Source organism: Miniopterus natalensis, chromosome 22 (assembly GCF_054644295.1).
Source record: "Miniopterus natalensis isolate mMinNat1 chromosome 22, mMinNat1.hap1, whole genome shotgun sequence".
Taxonomy (NCBI): domain Eukaryota; kingdom Metazoa; phylum Chordata; class Mammalia; order Chiroptera; family Miniopteridae; genus Miniopterus; species Miniopterus natalensis.
In genome coordinates this window covers 13,210,495-13,229,635 of record NC_142102.1, presented here as the reverse complement: position 1 = coordinate 13,229,635, position 19,141 = coordinate 13,210,495, and the positions used below count along the sequence as shown (strand labels likewise).

Genomic DNA, 19,141 nt, shown 5'->3' with positions numbered 1-19,141 from the left:
TGACTCTCATCATTGATGTTTCTCTCTCTCTCCCTCTCCCTTCCTCTCTCTGAAATCAATAAAAATATATTTAAAAAAAAAAAAAGTAGTCACGTGAAACATTGAGCAGCGAGTCACAGAGAAAGATGACGGCAGAACTGCAGACTTTGGGGCTGGCAGGGACCCCAAAAGATGACCCTGTCAAGCGTCCTGCCGATGCGCAGAAAATCACGCAGAGCAGAGAGGGGAAAAGCCTCTCCTCTCGGCTTTAACGCGCAGGAGTGGCAGACGGAGCCCGACGGAGCGTCCAAATCCAGCCTCATCTCACTTTGCACGAGACTCAAATTTTCGGGGCGGACGCGATGCTTCATCTACCACATTTTTTTTAAAAAAAAAAGACAAACCCGCCACCCTTCGCTTGCCGGATGTTCAACCCTCACTGTGGGCTTATTTTTAAAACGGCCTTAGACTGATTTTATTCTTAAACGTTAAGAGCCCCGCAAAGCGAGAAAGCGAGAGCACACGCACACGCTCCAACGCCGTCTCCCGCGTTCCGAGCCGTTCCACGCCTACGTGCGGGCGATGGGACACAGCGCCGTTTCGTTTAAAAAAAACCTCCAACGTGTGTATGTGAAAAACACATCCTAGCGTTTCCGGAGTCTCTTTCCTAAAGAATCCCGCCGGAAACACATTCCCAGGAGGGGCACTTTGAAAACATTTCTGACAAAACCGTTATAACCATTAACAAGGCCTCGCACACGGGGGACCCCGGACGCCGCTCACTCACTTTTCGGAGGGCCGCAGCCGGGCCCCGTCTTTCGTCCACGTGTAGGTGACCTCGCTGGGGGTAACCAGCTCACACAGGATGCTGACGGCCGCCGTCTGTTTTGTGATGTACACCGTGTTCCCGATCCGCGAGTTTACCGTTTTATTGAACGAAACCGAGGCCGGCTGGCCCTGCCTCACAAGAGCCGGCCCCCTTGGCCTGAACGTCAGCTTGCCCGCGTTTTTCGCGCCCGAGCTCGGGCGTACACGGCCGGTGTCCCCTCTGAGCTGGGCCGCGGGAGGCCCCTCCTCCCGGGTGGCCCTCCAGGGCAGGTGGGCCGGCTGCTGGGCCTTCGCCAACTCGGCCACCAGCTGGTAGATCACCTGGGACGCCAGGTCGTCGCTGACCTCCCCGGTCTCCATGAGCTGGCTCATGTTCCGTATCAGTTCATCGAACTGGGCCGTGTCCATGCTGTAGGCCCCCTGTTTCACCGCCGCTTCAAACTGCTTATTCTTCAACTCCCAGGAGCTGGGGTTTCCTGCGGAGCCGTGGCAGTGGCCCAACAGGGCCCTGAGGAAGGGCTGGTTATGAATCCGGCCGACGTCCCGGTGAAGTTCATTGTTATTCCACACATGCCGCATTTTATGCCAGGTGGCTCCCAAACTATCGGCCTCGCCGCGGTCCATCCCCGGGGATCCCCCGGGCCGCTCCCCGAGGCCCGAGGGCGCGATGAGCCGGTTGTCCGTGCCGATGAGCTTGAGGACCACGGTCTCCCGGGAGGGGCCGGCGATGCATCGGTACACGCCGCCGTCGGGGGCCGCGAGGCTGTGGATTTTCAGGGAGCCCGACTTGGTCACGCCCAGCCGCTTGGAGTTGTGCAGGCAAAGGCCGTCTTTCTCCCACTGGATCAGGGATTTCTGGAAGCGCCGCACCGGGCACTTGATGATCACGGACGTGTTGGGCAGCAGGTAGGCCCTGCTGCCCACGGTCAGGTTGACTCGCTTCTCCTCCCTGGTCTGGATGTACACTCTCTGCACACCCAGGATCTGAGGACCCTGCCCGCTGGGCTTTGTCTTCGCCTCTGCTTTGATTTCTGCGGGGCGAAGAAAGAAAGAAAACGCCAATAACTATCTCGATGGGAACCTGGCCAGCAGGAGGCAGCCAATCGATGACTCTCATCATCGATGTTTCTCTCTCCCCCAGCGTCTCACTGAAATTATATATCTACACATATACGGGTCAATAATAAACGTTTTCCGACAGTAATCTCCCAAAACGGATCGATACAAGCCAACGAACGCATCTTTCTTCCTCCTCGAAAACATCTGATTATTAAAACGTGAGCGATGCCACACACCCGGAGGCTGGGGTGCACGGCACAACTATTCCTAGGACCTGAGCAGCAAAGAACGCGACGTCGAACGACACGCGAGGAAGCGTGGGGGTTATTTTACAAAGCCCTGGTTTGGGGGAGGCGTGGGGTCCGACGGGAAACGTGTTGACTTAAAGCGGAATCACCAGCACAGGTGGGCCTGCTTAGTGACTTTTTAGGGGAGTCTTAGGAAATAGGGGAAGAAAAAAACCCCAAAACCACAGTATTGCCCTGGCCGGTTTGGCTCCGTGGTGAGAGCATCAGCCCAAGGACTGAAGGGTCCCGGGTTCGATTCTGGCCGAGGGCACGTAACTCAGGCTCGATGCCCAGGCCCCAGATGGGGCACATGCGGGAGGCGACCAATCGATGTGTCTCTCTCACATCGATGTTTCTCTCTCCCCCCGTCGTCCACTCTCTGAAAAGCAATGGGAAAAATATCCTCAGGTGACGATTAAAAAAAAAAAAAAAAAAAGGACATTACTGGTCTTTTCCTTCCGTAAGACTTACCGTTTCCCTCGCTCCCCAGCACACGCCGGGACAACTCATAACTCCCCCTGGGCCACATCGCACGCCCCGTAACCACGGCGCCTCCCCACGTGTTATTCTGTTATTTTAGGGGAAGCTGCCAGCGCTGCTCTGAGTCCTCTCTGCTCTCGGGCAGCTCGCGGTCTCGCCGCACTGCTATAAAAACCACCGCCGATGAACAAAAATTAGGCGGAGACGCGGCTCGAAGCGCCGCCCGCCACAGACAGCCCCGAATTCCAGGGCACCGCGAAACCTGGACTCTCAAATTCCTGGAAGCTCGGGATTTTGAAAACGTGTCCTCAAAGAATTCCCAGGTGGGAAACTGAAACAGACGCTAACGCCGCCCGTGAATCAGCGGAGACGCGGCTGAGAGCGTGGGCTCAGGAATCAGACGGGCTTGTGGTCAACCGGACGAGGGGGCCAGCTGGCGGCTGCGGACCCTCGGTCAGGTCTCGGACCATCTCTGAACGGTCAGGCTTCTTTTTCTCCGCATCTCTAAATGGGGATTAAATCTGTCTCAAAATGTTACGGGGACTACGTGGGATAAGGCATGAAAGGAGCCCCACGTAACGTACTCAATAAATTTTACATTTTTAAAGGTTATTGTTTGTTTTGTAAGTTATTGGTAAACTTAGGTTTTACATATATATATATATATATATATGTATGTGTGTGTATGTATATATATATATATATAGGGTTTTTTTTCCTAAGCTGCATTAAAATAACAGTTAATTTCTGCCCTGGCCAGTGCTGCTCAGTGGTTAGTGTTGGTCTGCGCACCAAAGGGTCACAGGTTCGAATCCGGTCAAGGGCTGCAGGTCTGAAATCCCCAGCCCCGGGTCGGGATGCCGGCAGGAGGCAACCAATCGATGTCTATCGCTCTCTCGCTCTAAAAATCATTTAAAAAAATCAGTAGATATTTGGAAGATGAAGCCATGGGAAGGAACAAGACCCACGGAAACGTCCCAGACTTACCACTGCAGGCGGGCATCTGGCAGGACCTCACGAGGGGGGGGCCCGGAAGATCCCTGCAGGAGGCCTCACTGAGGGGGACGCGCCGGCCCTTGGCGGTCAGCCTCTGACACGTCTGCTTCCTTCGCTGGGTCCCGACACCACAGGTGACAGAGCACTGCAATGGGAATGGCGGGCAGAGGGAACTGGAGCGCGAGCCTCCGGAGAGGCAGCCAACGATGACACGCGAGCCATTTCCTAGGCGCCATCGCCTTTTTAAAATTTATTTAATATTTTTATTGATCTCAGAGAGAGGAAGGGAGAGGGAGAGAAACATCGATGATAAGAGTCATTGATCGGCTGCCTCCTGCTCGCCCCCTGCTGGGGATCGAGGAGCCTGCACCCCGGGCCTGTGCCCTGACCGGGAATGGAACCAGTGACCTCCTGGTTCAATGAAGACATATTTGGAAAAAATAAAAAATAAAAGAAGCTGGACCTGTGAAGCTGCGACCGGCCCTCACCTTCGACCAGTCGCCCACGCTTAGGTGAGGAGGGCAGTCTGTCCTGGCACAGGACTTATGAGACGACGCCTTGGGTCCCTGGCACAGCTCATCGGAGAGGCTCAGAAAGCTGCCATCCGTCAACAGCTGCCGGCAGGTGACCCTCCGGTTCTGTGTGCCACCTCCGCAGGTCCGGGAACACTGAGAAGACGGGAGGGGGGTGTCAGTGCCGGGCTCTCACACTCACGGGTGTGGCGGGTGGGCGGGCGGGCGGGGGAGTCACCTGCTGCCATTCTTCAATGTGCCAGCTGGGAGGGCAGTCGAACTGATTGCAGGCCTGCAAGGCGTGGGGCTTCTCCTCTCCGCAGTCCTCGGCGGGGGCGGGGGCCTCCCCGGGGTGCAGGCAGTGCACCTCTCGGGTCTGGATCCCAACACCGCAGGTAGCTGAGCAGGGTCCCCAGGAGTCCGTGTGCCACCTGTATGGAGAAAGAAGTGGGGAAGTTGGACTGTCCGATGAGACCACGTTCAGCAGTCAAAACACGGACAATCTTTTTTTGTTTCAAAATATGTTTTTTATTGATTTCAGAGAGAAGAAGGGAGAGGGAGAGAGAGAAACATCGATGATGAGAGTCATTGATCGGCTGCCTCCCGCACGCCCCCTGCTGGGGATCCAGGAGCCTGCACCCCGGGCCTGTGCCCTGACAGGGAACTGAAACTCGATCTCCTGGATCCTAGGTCGATGCTCAACCACTGAGCCATGCCGGCCGGGCAACATGGACAATTCTGTTCATCAGTTTATTTTGTTCATTAGATTTGACGTATAAGTGAGATTATGTGATACTTATGTTTCTCTAACTCGCTTATTTTTCTTAGCATAATACTCTCCAGGTCCCTCCATGCTGCCCCAAAGGGTAAGAGACCCTTTTTCACAGCTGCATAGTATTCCATGGTAATCAAAGAACTTATAGGCATAGCCCACGGACAAATGATAGTACAGGCAAAGCCTGTGGTGGGGCGGATATGGGGCGGAGGGGCCCAAAGCAAGGGGAGGACATCTGAAATACTTTCAACAATAAAGATTAAACCAATTTAAAAAAACACACACCACACGGACAATTTCAGGTTCTCTAGACCTACGGACTTCACACTTGGTGCACGAAGCCGGCATCTCCGGCCACATCTGCCCCTCAGACACAGAGATGATGTTTTAAGACAAGAAATGCCGGGGACCTGGTTAAAGATTCTACCCGTTGGGGCAAAGCCCAGAGTGAAAAGGCAGCCGATTTCTCCCCACCCTAACCTACCCCACCACATATTAATAACAAAATCTTGGTTTTGCTTTGAATGGAGCTCCAGGCAAAGGCTGATTTATGCAGGTGTCAGGAGAAATGTTAAATGCTGAAAAGCACACGTCAGGAGATTTTCAGGGCACCTGGGCTCGTTATTTGGAATATCCCTAAGAAAAATTACTTTACGTTAGGGTTGGATTTACTACATGTGTGTGTGTATATATATATGTATATATACTGTGACTCCCTTCCAGTAAGGAGCTTGGAAAAATCAGGTTTTCTCATGAAACATCTGTAAAAACGAAAAACTGGGGCAGCTGCTTTTGGCATATATTTCCAAATTGCCTTCAAGGAAGATCCTCTCAATTCACACTCTCACCAGGAGTATGAGTGCCTAGTTTCCTACACCCACACCAACCCCAGGTAACAGCGCTTAAAACAGTCTCCGCTCCACCGTCCTGATACGCCAAATGCATAAATAAGTGGAACAACCCATCTCTTTCTCTCCCTTTGTCTCTCTCTCTCTCTTTGAAGTCAGTGGTTGAGCATCAATCTATGAACCAAGAGGTCACTGGTTCGATTCCCAGTCCAAGCACATGCCCGGGATACAGGCTCGATCCCCGGTAGGGACCGTGCAGGAGACAGCCGATCATCGACTCTCTCTTATTGTTGATGTTTCTCTCTCTCTCTCTCTCCCTTCCTCTCTCTAAAATCAATAAAAACTTAACTTCTTTAAAGAAAAAGAACTTGGTCTTTAAATTCAAGAACTGGGTGACCAGTTGGTCCAGAAAACGCATCCCTCTAGCCTCTGGCCTTCCCACGTCCCTCCCTGGAGATGCTGAATGCTCTTGGAGAGGAAGGCTCTCCTTAGACCAGAGGGACCGTTACGTAACCCTGCGTGTTTCTCCAAGCTGCCGGCTCTCTCCTGGAAAAAGCAAACTCCGCAAATAGCAGACACTCGGCCGTCACAGCACAGACCAGGGGAGTCACCCCAAAGAGCAAATAAACCCGCAACACCCTACCTCGGAGAGGCCCAGCTAATACATCAAATACATCTGCCTTTGGGTAAATAAAGATGCACCGAGCGTCCGACCTGACCTCGGTGGCGAGCTTCGCCCTGGGGTGATATTTGGCTGCGATCCGCCCTTGGAGCCGGTAAATATTTGTACGGAAAATATTACGCAATGCCCCGTTCCTGTTATTCCTACGCCGCTGGTTGCTAGAACCTAAAACATTTTTATAAACTTACCTTTATTTTGGCATCAACCCTTTGTCTCTGCTGGCTGTTTTCCAACATAACTCTCAACCTTCAAAACGTTTATTGAAGCCGCAACTCAAACGAGAAGCAGGTATTTCCCTCTGCGTAAAAACAGGCTCTTAATTTTTGCAAAGTGGCCAGGACACGCTGTGTGCTCTATTATTATAATTATTTTACTACGTTTCTACTGATTTCAGAGAGAGGACGGGAGAGGGAGAGAGACATGGAAACATCAACGATGAGTCCTGGCTGGTTTGGCTCAGTGGTTGGAGCATCGGCCTGAGGACAGAAGGGTCCCAAGGTTCGATTCCAGTCAAGGACAGTCGCAGGCAAGATCCCTGGCCCCAGTCGGGGGCCCATGCGGGAGGCAGCCAATTGATGTTTCTCTCTCATTTCGTTTCTCTCTCTCTCTCTTCCCCTCTCTCTGAAAAGCAATGGAAAAAATATCCTTGGGTAAGGATTTAAAAAATAATAAAAAAATAAAATACGTTAAAAAAAAAAAATCAATGCTGAGAGTTATTGATCGGCTGCCTCTTGCATGCCCCCCACTGTGGATAGAGAACAGTGTTGCCAGCAGCAGGCCACTTTATGTCCATTCATGCTTAACGCAGACAAAAGCCGGGGGATTCCTGGTATCGACACAGCAGCATCTGCTCACTGAAGCAAGTATCTGGCTGCAGCAGAGCTTGAGCAGAGACGGGCCAACGCTGCAGTAGGCTCAGCAGCCCAGCCCTGGGGGAGCCCACAAGTCCCCACGCACAGGGGCGTTTCCCTGCAGGAGAGGGAGTCACCTCCCAGACACAGCGCGTCCCAGGAGCACAAGACAAGCACATACCTGGGCGGGCAGGGCTCCGTGTTACAAGCCTGGCTCATGGCCGGAGGCCGGTGGACCACGTCACACAGGGTGTCATTGACCGTCTGCTGGGTCTGGACGTGTAAGCACACTGCGATGGCTTCTTGGTGGCCTGGAGGTTGGAAAAGAAGAAAAAAAAAGCAAATGACTTTGATGGAAAAAGAGAAAACCTGCTCTCGGGATGTGTGATGCTTAAGCCACCGCCCTTTGGACTCCGCCGTGTAACCGCGGGCCGCATTTCGGGGTACGCGTGGAAGCAAGTAATTTTGAGTTTTCTGAAGTCCCCCATCTCTGACAATCTCTCACGGTCACTTTTTAAACCCGGACCCTCTGCTTCCTCTCCCCCAAACACACTCGCCTTGGAGCGCCCACCTTCACAACTTGTCTCCATCCCAATGTACTCAAAAAGCTAGGAGGTCCCTCAAATGTGCTCCTTCCAAACATATACAAGGGTTTCCCCAAGAGGAATGTTCAGATCAGCTGCTAAAGAATCCCATTTTCTCTATATCACTGCAGATGTGCTCATTTTTTTAAAAAAAATTAGTTTTTATTGATTTCAGAGAGAGGAGAGGGAGAGAGAGAGAAACATCAATGATGAGAGAGAGTCACTGACCGGCTGCCTCCTGCTCGCCCCCTGCTGGGGATCATGTGCCCTGACCGGGAATCGAACCGTGACCTCCTGGTTCCTAGGTCAACGCTCAACCACTGAGCCACGCCGGTCGGGCCATACGTACTAAATTTCATATATAACCTTCATTCAAATTTTCCTTACGGTCTGAGCTCCTGCTCCCAATGACCACGATGAGTAATACGTCTATTGCTATACCGTCCATTGGCAACGGGCTCCGGGGTGTGCAAAGTGCTTTCAAATATATTACCTGAGCTCATCGTAACCTTGTGGGGTCAAAATCCCACCGTCATTCATCACATTATTCAGGTAATAGTAAGGAAACTGAGGTTGAGAGAGAAACTAAGGGAGCAAAAAGAGCAGTCGGTTCAAAACTAAAAATTAGATTCCCTGCCTCCTCTCCTCCAGCTGAGGCACATGTTTCCTCCGAGGCCAGACAGGTCTGTCTGACCCCCAAAGCCAACATCTCCGGCCGCTATTCTCTGTCCGTCGCGACATAAAGAATTACTGGGGAATCAGAACCGAACAAAATATAAATCAAACTGCTGATGGAAAAAATATCACGTAAAAACTGTAACGGCGATGGGCTCGGTTAGGTGGAAATATGCAAATGTATTCGGTTTCACGCAAGAATGTGGGTTCCATTAGGTTACAGGATTGTGATTCTTTCTGCAAATGCCATGTTTCAAGCCAACCATTTTACAGTATTTTATAGAACACAGTAGGGGCCAAAGTATATATGAAATATGTATCTGCGATGTGTAGTTCCTCCGACTAAAACTTTTTCCTGCTTCCTTCGGTTGTGAGCTTAGGTTCCTGACCGCAGCCGGATACAGTCTGAAATCTCCAGGCATCTTCCATAAACTTGTTTTCTTATAAACGCCGGCTAACCTGGGCACAAGGAGACCCCGCGGCCACCTAATTACCCTGCTTCGTGTCTGCAAAATTCAAACTTCCTTAGTGGCTTCATGGGGACACAGATGCCCACTTTCTAGCAGGTTTCATTTCTTTTTTAACCTGAAAATAAAATCAAGCAACCTTCCACATATATTTTACTTTGTAACCAAAATTCTTTAAAAAAATAGATGCTATTTTGGAGCATTTTCTGGAGATTCAGAGGGTGAACCTCAAAGCACCAAAGTTTGACCATTTTTAAAAAAATCCTCACCAGAGGATATTTTTCTCATTGCTTTTCAGAGAGAGCAGAGGGGGAGAGAGAGAGAGAAACATCGATGTGAGAGACACATCAGTTGGCTGCCTTCCCCACCCACCCCAACCGGGGCCTGGGATCGAACCTGCAACCAAGGCGCGTGCCCTTGACCAGAATCGAACCCAAGACCCTTCCGTCCTCGGGCCGGTGCTCTAACCACTGAGCCACACCAGCCAGGGCCGTTTTGACCACGTTGGATGGCATTTTACAACCCTCGGGATAAGAGTTTCTGTCTTAAAACAAGCTGCTCAAAAGAATGTAGAGGTTTAATAGCTGAGTTAGGGTTACTTATCGACACAGGCTGGGTTTTCCAAAGACGGGCCGTAAGAACACCTCCCATCCCAAGTGCTGGGTGCCTACCCCACGGTTTTAACACATTTCATCAGTTCAAGAAGCAGAAAAGCAAACCTGGGTCTCCCAAAGTAAAAGTAAACATCAAAATAGGTTGACTGCGCCCCGGCCTGTGTGGCTCAGCGTTTAGAGCGTCAGCCTGCGCACCGAAGGGACCCGGGTTCGACGCCAGCCAAGGGCACGTACCCGAGTTGCAGGCTCGATCCCCAGCCCCGGTTACGGCACGTGGGGGTGGCAGCCGACTGATGTGTCTCCCTCACGTGGATGTTTCTCTCTCTCCCCCCACCCCTTCCATTCTACCTTAACGCGATGTGAGCACTAACACAAAAAGACTACATGGAAACATGCCCGGGGCCAGGTTGGAAAGAAGAGTTAGCATATCTATTTCTCTCTGCTGGTTAGTCAGTGTGACAGGCTGGGTCCGACTGTGAACTCCCAGGTAATGAAAAAGATCCTAATACGTGTCCTATGGACCCCGCAAAGCGCCAAAGAACTGCATGTATCATTCTTGGTGCCCAAATGCGAGTTTTCCAGGTGCTCCAGGCAGGTGAGTTCTCCTTAGGAGGCGGCTGGTAAAGATTAAAAATCGCTGAAAGCCGGTCGGCCTGAGACGTCCCCAGATGTTTCTCAAAACAAGAGCAACGCGAACATAACCGTCCCTTAAAGCAAAGGATCCAGTACCTCCCAGACAGGTCGCGGTGCAAGGGGTGAACCCCGCGTACTCCCAGTGGTAGGTCATCTCGCTGGCCTTCTCGCGGAGCGGGGCGTCCAGCTCCAGGGAGGCGGGGCCGTCGCCACAGGCCCGGAGGAGGCAGGGCCGCTCCGTGGGCAGCCGGGGGCCATCACACTCCTCCTCGGGCAGCTCGGTCTCCGCCTGCGTGAAGGTGAGCAGCACCCGGCACTTGACCTCTCGGACCTGAACTCCCAGCCCGCAGGTGGCGCTGCAGGCCGACCAGGGCTCCGGAATGAACCTGCGGAAACCCAGGGAGGCGGAGGTGACCCGCAGGCCACTGAGGGAGGAATGACAAGCGCTCTAAGTAGGGCGGAAACAACTTCATTGCGACGAAATCCAATCCATTTGGAAGGTTGCACTTTTTTGTTTTTTTAAGCCTCACTTGAGGGTATCTTTCCCGTTGCTTTTCAGAGAGAGTGGAAAAGGGAGAGAGAGAGAGAGAGAGAAATATCGATCGGCTGCCTCCCGCACACGCCCCGACCGGGGCCGGGCATGGAGCCTGCATCCGAGGTACGTGCCCTTGGCTGGAATCGAACCCGGGACCCCTCAGTCCCTCAGGCCACTGAGCCAAACCGGGCAGGGTGGAATGCTCCCCTTTTGCTGACGCCTCCCCGTGGGGTCCGCGTTATAATTAAATGAGTTAGAGCAAGAACTGGCACCGAAGACGACCTCCCCACACGCGGTCGTCGTTCCTGTGTGTGAGCAGAACGGATCCCCGGGAGATGCAACCTAATTCGATTTTTTTGCAGAAACGGAAACCTACGCAACGCGTTTCCTCCACCTGCCCTCTCTCCGCGGTTTTCGTATGTGGGAGACGGGAGAGGGGGCCGCCTTGGCTGGACCCCACAGAACCGACGGGACTCCAGGGAGGAGCAACTTTTAAAACAAGGAGGAATTGTATGGGGACGGTCCACACATTCCACAGTCGAAAGCTAACGTGTTTCCTTGGCTTTCGCTTTTTAAGCTATCGTTTTAATTTTCCTAATTAAAAAAAAAACAAACACAACAAAAAACAGCTTTTTGAACATCCAGCCCGTATGTAAAGTCTGCGCCGGGGCCCTGGTCAACCACAGACACAGAAATATTTATCTCCTCCAGGCAAGCATCCCCAAACCACAAAAGACAGTGGTAATAAAACGATGTCCTGGAAGCTGAGCTATGCTGCGGTTTTGCTCGGAAATCGAGGGAACGAACAGTCAGAAGGGGAGGGAGGAAGCTGTAAAATTCACACTACACAGCCAGGAACAGGCCGGAGGCCGCCAGCCGCGTGCGTGATGCGGGAACAGGGCCAGAGAGAGAGACGGAGGGGAGAGGCCGAAGGTGGAGGGGGCGGGCCCTCTGCTCCGGCCAGGGGACGGGTGCCCGGGGCTCCGGCCACCTTGCCAGGAGACGGGAGAAGGGTCCCCGAGGAAGGGCGCTCAGGGAAAGCGTAGAGGAAGGAACCACCGAGGGAAGTCGGGGGGCGCAGGCTGGGGATGAGCGGGGGGCCCGGGCCACGGTAGCCACGTTGTTGCGCCTTTTCCGATGCAGTAAAATGAGTATTTTCAGACCCTGAATGGAACCCCAGGGAGTATCTGATCCGGTGGTTCCCAAATTTGCATGCACAGCCCCAACCCTCCCTCCCCCCCCCGAAAAATCACCTGGGGTGCTTGCTAAAAATGCTGGTGACAGATTCACAGAGACAGAAGAACAGACGACTGTCCTAACCACAAATGAAAACCAACAGCAGCAGCCCTGGCCCGTTTTTTTCAGCGGTTAGAGCATCGGCCTGAGGGCTGAAGGGTCCCGGGTTCGATTCCAGCTGAGGGCTTGTATGTCGGTTGCAGGCTCCATCCCAGGCCCCAGTCGGGGTGCGTGCGGGAGGCACCCAGTCGATGTTTCTCTCTCTCTCTCTCCCTTCCTTCCACTCTGAAAAGCAATGGAATTAGCCCCGTTTCTTAATCGTAATGGGCCACGGGGTCGGCCCCGAGTTAAACGGTCCCGTTCTCACCTCTGCTCCTCACAGACGCGGCCAACGCAGGGCTGCCCAACTGTGAAACGAAGAACCGCAGGCAGCTCCGGCTCCCCGGAGCCCGCGGAGCCAGGTCACCGGGATTGTGAGATGCACCCCCCGTGCTCCCGGGAGGACAGAACTCGCACAGATCACTCCCCTGCTGTACCCCGGCTGCTCCCTGAAAAGGCCCTGGACTCACGTTGGCTCTTCTGTCGCTATCCTGGTCTCTTCGAGCTCCTGGGCTTGCTTCTGCCAAGGTAATTTAGCTTCCACCGGGCCTTTTTCTACGAAGGAAAAAAAAAAGAACATAAGCGACGTGCGTAGCTGTCGTTAAGCATGAAGGAGCCGGACAAGGCGACCGTTCCTTGCTGATGATTTCATCGACGGAGGGACCTCGCTTACGGGGTCAGGGCTGAGTCCTCTGGGCTTCCGGACTGAACCAAAAATTGTTATCAAATTTTTTTGTTTTTTTCTTTTAACTCTCACCCGAGGATGTTTTTTCCATTTTTTCCACTTTTCAGAGAGAAAGTGGAAGGGAGAGAGAGAGAAAGAGAAACATTGAAGGGAGAGAGACACGGCGGTTGGCTGCCTCCTGCTCACGCCTTGACCGGGGGCCGGGGGATCAGGCCGGCAACCCAGGTGCATGCCCTCAGCTGGAATCGAACCCGGGAACCTTCAGTCCGCGGGCCGATGCTTTGACCACTGAGCCACACCGGCCAGGGCAGTAAAACAACTGCATAAGAAAAACAGCAAACGAAAACGTAAACACTGCCATAATTAGCAGGGGCGCTGGGAAACACACGCGTTGACTTTAAAAGGCACCACAGGCCCGGCTGGGTGCGGCTCAGCGGTTGAGCGTCGACCTGTGAACCAGGAGGTTGCGGTTCGATTCCCGGTCAGGCCACAGGCCCGGGGTGCAGGCTCCTCAGCCCCCAGCAGGGGGCGAGCAGGAGGCAGCCGATCCATGACTCTCATCATTGATGTTTCCCTCTCTCTCCCTCTCCCTTCCTCTCTCTGAAATCAATATATATTTTTTAAAAATAAAATAAAATATATAAAATAATAAAATAAAATAAGTAAAATAAATAAAAGAAAATAAATAAAAGAAAATAAGTAAAATAAATAATAAAATAAAATAATAAAATAAAATAATAAAATAAAATAAAATAAATAATAAAATAAAATAAGTAAAATAAATAAAATAAAATAAATAAAATAAAATAAGTAAAATAAATAATAAAATAAAATAAATAAAATAAAATAAATAATAAAATAAAATAAGTAAAATAAATAAAATAAATAAATAAAATAAAATAAGTAAAATAAATAATAAAATAAAATAAGTAAAATAAAATAAGTAAAATAAATAATAAAATAAAATAAATAATAAAATAAAATAATAAAAAAAATAAAATAGAAAGTAAAAGGCACCGGGCCCTACCTTTCGGTCTGTAGCAGGGGACAGGGACGATACACTCCTCTTTGATGTGCAGCTTCAGCTGCGGGTTGCAGCCTCCGACGTGCTGGCCCCGGTGGTTGATGCACAGCACGACCCGGTACCGCAGTCCTCGGCCGCAGGTCACCGTGCACTGCGGAGAGAGGGAAAGAGAGGCCCCGTGACACTCGCGCTCGCGGGGAGGCCCCCGAAGGTGTCTGCGTCCGACGCGAAGGTCCTCTATGCCCGCCGTCTTCAACCGGGGTTTGTGCGCCGCGGAAAAAAACGTTTAAAACGTGCGATCCCTGGCCGTTTCGTCAGGGGCACGGGCCTCTTCTCCCGGCTGTCAAGTTAAAAAAACGACAAGAGCCAGCGCAGCAGCAGCTGCCGGGGTGAAGGCCCAGCGCTGAGCCGCAAACCCGGGGGTCAAACAACAGAGCTGCGCGCTCTCGGTCCTGTCACACGATACGGCTGCGTCTCGTGGGTTAATTCTTCGTACCAGAAACCCTTACACACAAGTATAGGAACCTGATTTTTTTTTTTTTTTAAATCACTTTGGAGCAAAAAGGGTCGGTCATTACTATCGTTATGTTTTTTGCAAATCAACCAAAATTATACCTAATTTTTTTTTGTCAGATCAACAAAAATATACTGCTTTTTTTTTTTTTTTGGAGCACTGCAGGATTTTAGTAATTAGCTTGCGTATGCCATGAGATCAAGAAGGCTGAAAATCGTGAGTATTAAACACAGAAGGTGCAGCCGCCGTGAGAGAAAAACTGAAATACCCTGAAATCTTTCTCTGCTCAAACATGAAGCTTCGGTTTTCTTAAATTCGATTAAAAATTCGTTCACAGGGCACCGTTTAAAAATGTCAGCATTCACGCCGTGTTAGAAAGGACCTGCTTCGGTGCGATTTCACTTAAACGTGCGACACAACTAACTTTGGACGTCAGTCTGAACATCCTTTTTAAAAGACGGCATCGTATAAACTCCATATAGTTTCCAGGATCAACTGTACAAATAATGGTTTCTTTCCTTCTGCCTGTAAAAAAGAACGTACGTCGGGGGCGGGGGCCCGCGGCCGCGTCTCACCTGGGACCAGTCCATGGCGACCCACTTGGGGCAGTCGAAGAGGTTGCAGGTCTGCATGACCTTGGGCTTGGGCGCATACATGCACTTCCACTCCTCCACCTGCAGCGTCTCCCCGTGAAGCGACTCCTCCACGCACACGAAGCTGCGCCGCTGGGTCCCGCCGCCGCAGGACACCGAGCACGCCGTCCAAGGGTTATGTTCCCAGCTCGAAAGCAAACAAGTGAAAGCGCATTATTTACCGGCTGTCTGCGTCGACGGGGTCGAGTTTCCAAAAAACGAGTAACGGTTGGGGTTCCGCCCCAAGAGCGCGGGGCCGCGGAGAACTACGACTTTAATCTCTGTGTGTGTTTTTAATTATATATATATTTTTAAATTCTCACCAGAGGATATGTTTTTTCCCCATTGATTTCTAGAGAGAGCGGAAGGAAGGAAGGACACCTGCGCCCTGATTGGGAACCGCTCCGTGATCTCCTGGTTCACAGGCCAACGCTCACCCGCTGAGCCGCACCGGCCAGGACACCCCCTCTTCCATTTTAGGCCCTTGCCACAGATGCAACCAGGGCTCGCAAAGGGCGCGGGGGGGGGGGGTCAATTACAAAAAAAAAGTAACGCCGCCCGACTCACCGAGGGAGAGGCTGGAAGTGGTCGTAGGGCATGATCTCCTTAAATCCATCGCTGCGAATAAAACCATCGAGACGGCGTCATTTCCCGAGGTCAGTGAACACATTCGTGACCTCGACTAACACGGACCCGACATCCCCCAAACCTCCTTCAAGTTGGAAACGACGTGTGCCAAGTGCCCTGAGTCGTAACCCCCCAAATTCGGCTGCTATGCCCTTCCCTTCTGGAAACATCTCTGACCCAGGCCGTCCCCGGTTCCATACGGGAAATACAAGGAAAGGGAACGCGTGACACGTATTCATCAGAGGAGGGAATTTCTCCCGATTTGGATCCACCCGTTTATCCCTTTATCATCTAAACCGGTTCCTCTGATAAACGACCCCGGTGACAGCAACACCGTCCTATAAATAGGTCTTCGGAAAGCCCGTCAAATGCGTCGGTCTCACGGAATGTCCTGTGAGCATCTGTTTTAATTAAACCAGTGACGCTTTTCAGTCTTGCTCTGTTTCCTGCTTTTCTGCACTTTCTTTCACAGGACGTGCCCCTTGCAAAGGTCTCTGCGAGTGATTACGGGACGCGGGCAGGTCAGCGGCAGGAAGCAAAGTCCACCTGCCCGCGGCCGCCGCCTCCGCCGGCTGGCAGAGACCTGGGGCTTCTGGGACTGATCCCGTGCAGTTATTTTAAGATACTGGAGCAAACGCCAGGAAACACCCCCCCCGGGGAATCCAAGCCAGCAGGGGCTAAATCATGCGACGGGGGAGTTCGCGCATCGCTTTCAAGGGGAGGCGTGAGCCCGTCTTACATCCCCGCGCAACAGGCCGTCTATCCTGAGTCTTATGTGAACGCGTCGGAAGTCCAAACGTGGGGAGGGGGACCCCGTTTAAACGCTAACATGGTGGGTTAAAGACGCTGGTGACTGGCAGGTGGACCAGACAGGGCACTTGGGTGGAGAGATCTTAACTATCGCAGGCGCAGGGGAGGCCCAGAGAGGCTCGTTACAAAGGGTTAAACGCACAGCACAGGGGCACAGCCCACACGGCCAGAGGACACCTGGGCCGAGGGAGCCCGTGGGCCTAACCCCCACTGACCACAGCGACCTGGGTGAACACAGGAGGCTGACCGCCCCACCCCCCGGCCCCGGCTGTGCCTGTCGGAAGGCGGACAGCAGACAGTGGTGCGAACCTGGAGGGACAAGGGTCCATGCCACATTCCTTCAGTTTGGGTTTGGGTTTCACGTTCTCGGGGTAGTAGTGGCAATAATGGTCAGGAACCACCCTCTTCAGGCGCGTGTCCACACACTCAGCCGAATTAAGCTGATAACCTGACGCGGGAGGAGAGGGGTGTGAGTAGCGAGTCCGCTTTGTTTTCATTTGGCACAATCGCCGCTCCCCACACGTTACTTTTTCTCTGCGCGGAACCCCTTGGGATCTTTAAATATACACAGAGCCCGGCCGGGCGCGGCTCAGCGGTTGAGCGTCGACCTGGGATCCAGGCGATCGGGGTTCGATTCCCGGTCAGGGCACAGGCCCGGGCTGTGGGCTGAGGCCGATCAATGACTCTCTCATTACTGATGTTTCTATCTCTCTCTCTCCCTCTCCTTTCCTCTCTCTGAAATCAATAAAAGATATTTTTTAAAAAATAAATAAATAAAAAATAAATAAATATACAGAGATATCCATGTCCCTTCACGATCCAATTAAGTCAGACACGCGGTGACTGTGTCCAGGAATCATTTTAATATATTTTTATTGATTTCAGAGAGAGGAAGGGAGAGGGGGAAAGAGAGAAACATCAATGATGAGAGTCAATGACCGACTGCCTCCTGCTTCCCCCCTGCTGGGGATCGAACCCACAACCCAGGCATGTGCCCTGACGGGGAATCGAACCTCCTGGTTCATAGGTGGAGGCTCAGCCGCTGAGCCACACCGGCTGGGCAGGAATCAGTTATTTTTTTTTTTTTTAATTCTCAAGTTTTTCTAAGATGCCTAAAAGACTGACATCAACTACCTGATCTGATTATAACAGTCTTAGCTTTTATAACTAAAAAGTTGCAATAAGCTCCTTTAAAAAAAAAAAAAGCTTGGACCAGGGCCGGGGACGAGCCTGCAACCGAGGTACGTGCCCTTGACTGGAATCGAACCCCCAACCCTTCAGTCCAGAGGCCGATGCTCTAACCACTGAGCAGAACTGGCCAGGGCACTACACCCATTTTAAAGTCAGCTTCACAAACGCCGACGGGTGGCTTCTCATGAACTCCTAGCTCCACACGTTGGCGAGTGAAGTCCGAGCCTCACCTCCGCCGCAGGTCACGGTGCAGGGGAAAAAGTCGGTCTGTCTCCACTGATGGCTGATGGGCTGGTAAAAGAAGAACTGGACCACGCTGTCCTTGGCCACCGTGAACCTGGTCTGGACAGAGAGCGAGCTGCGGTCACCCCTCCGCCCACAGCGGGGGGGTGTGCCCTCCAGACGCCTTCCGAAACGAGGCGGAGGCACGTCCCCTACGCAGACACCCCCGCCTGCCGGGCACCCAGAGGCCCGACGTTCTACAGAGGGGACCGGCCTACCTTGAAGATGAAGTCGGCCATCAGGGGCCCGGGAATCTTAAAGGTCTGCCTCTCTGAGCTTCTCTGAAACTCAACCGTGGTGTTTTCTATGACGAAGGTGCCGGGGCTGTTAAAGCTGTGTTCCCCTTTGCTCCCCTGAAGTGTCTTTGATTCGATAACTAAAATGTAAAAAACAAAATTTGAACGAGAGAACGATCTTTTTTGAGTTGCATTATTAACACCACGTTGGTTTCCGGGGCTGCAACATGATTCGATATTTGTTTCCATCCTGAAATGATACCACAATGAGTCTAGTTAACAAACCCATCACCTCACACAGTTATACTTTTTCCCTTGTGGGGAGAATTTTAAAATATATATGTGTGTCTTTCTTGATTTCAGAGAGAGGAAAGGAGAGGGAGAGAGAAACATCGATGATGAGAGTCATGGATCGGCTGCCTCCTGCTCGCCCCCTGCTGGGGATCGAGGAGCCTGCACCCCGGGCCTGCGCCCTGACCAGGCATTGAACTCTGACCTCCTGGATCCTAGGTCGATGCTCAACCGCTGAGCCACCCCCGGCCGGGCTGGACCTATATTCTTAATCTCCCAGGTCCTCTTCCGCTCTGGAACCTGCACTTGATTATTGGTGCTCAAATAGTCTTTAACCATTTCAAACAAAGGACCCAACAGAACCCGAATTCCATTCTGTCTCAGACTCAAAAAGGGGGAAGCTGATGAAACCCAGGCAGACGGCCCGGCGTTAGGGGGCTGCAACCCACACGTGTGGGTGGTTTTCCTTTGCAAAATTTCTCTCTGCCCCTGGAAGCAGCCGCAGGAACCCGAGAGAGCTGGGCAGACGGCGTAACCGGCACCAGGAGACGTCTCTGATTATCCCTGACAGGCAGGCTGGGAGCTTTGCTGGCCGACTCGAAAGGCTGGACGTGAGCTAGTCGATCTGCAGGAGTCATTAGCGGTCCGAGAATAACGCTGGCTACTCTCAGGCACGCAGAACCCCAACCACGTTGGCCCCAGTCCCCGT

General features: G+C 52.2%; 1 protein-coding gene across 1 annotated transcript in view; it reads right to left on the bottom strand.

Annotated features, from left to right (window-relative positions):
- ADAMTSL3 (ADAMTS like 3) overlaps window positions 1-19,141 on the bottom strand; it is a 63,444-nt gene that overhangs the window by 10,391 nt on the left and 33,912 nt on the right. Inside the window, exons 8-20 of the mRNA XM_087829243.1 lie at window positions 18,124-18,281; window positions 17,854-17,965; window positions 16,742-16,880; window positions 15,563-15,613; window positions 14,939-15,143; window positions 13,853-14,000; window positions 12,611-12,695; window positions 10,367-10,656; window positions 7,479-7,608; window positions 4,380-4,572; window positions 4,118-4,297; window positions 3,621-3,774; window positions 767-1,838 (exon numbers count right to left, since the gene is read on the bottom strand). Coding sequence (XP_087685369.1) covers window positions 767-1,838; window positions 3,621-3,774; window positions 4,118-4,297; window positions 4,380-4,572; window positions 7,479-7,608; window positions 10,367-10,656; window positions 12,611-12,695; window positions 13,853-14,000; window positions 14,939-15,143; window positions 15,563-15,613; window positions 16,742-16,880; window positions 17,854-17,965; window positions 18,124-18,281 — 2,917 coding nt within the window. The remainder of the gene's footprint in view (window positions 1-766; window positions 1,839-3,620; window positions 3,775-4,117; window positions 4,298-4,379; window positions 4,573-7,478; window positions 7,609-10,366; window positions 10,657-12,610; window positions 12,696-13,852; window positions 14,001-14,938; window positions 15,144-15,562; window positions 15,614-16,741; window positions 16,881-17,853; window positions 17,966-18,123; window positions 18,282-19,141) is intronic.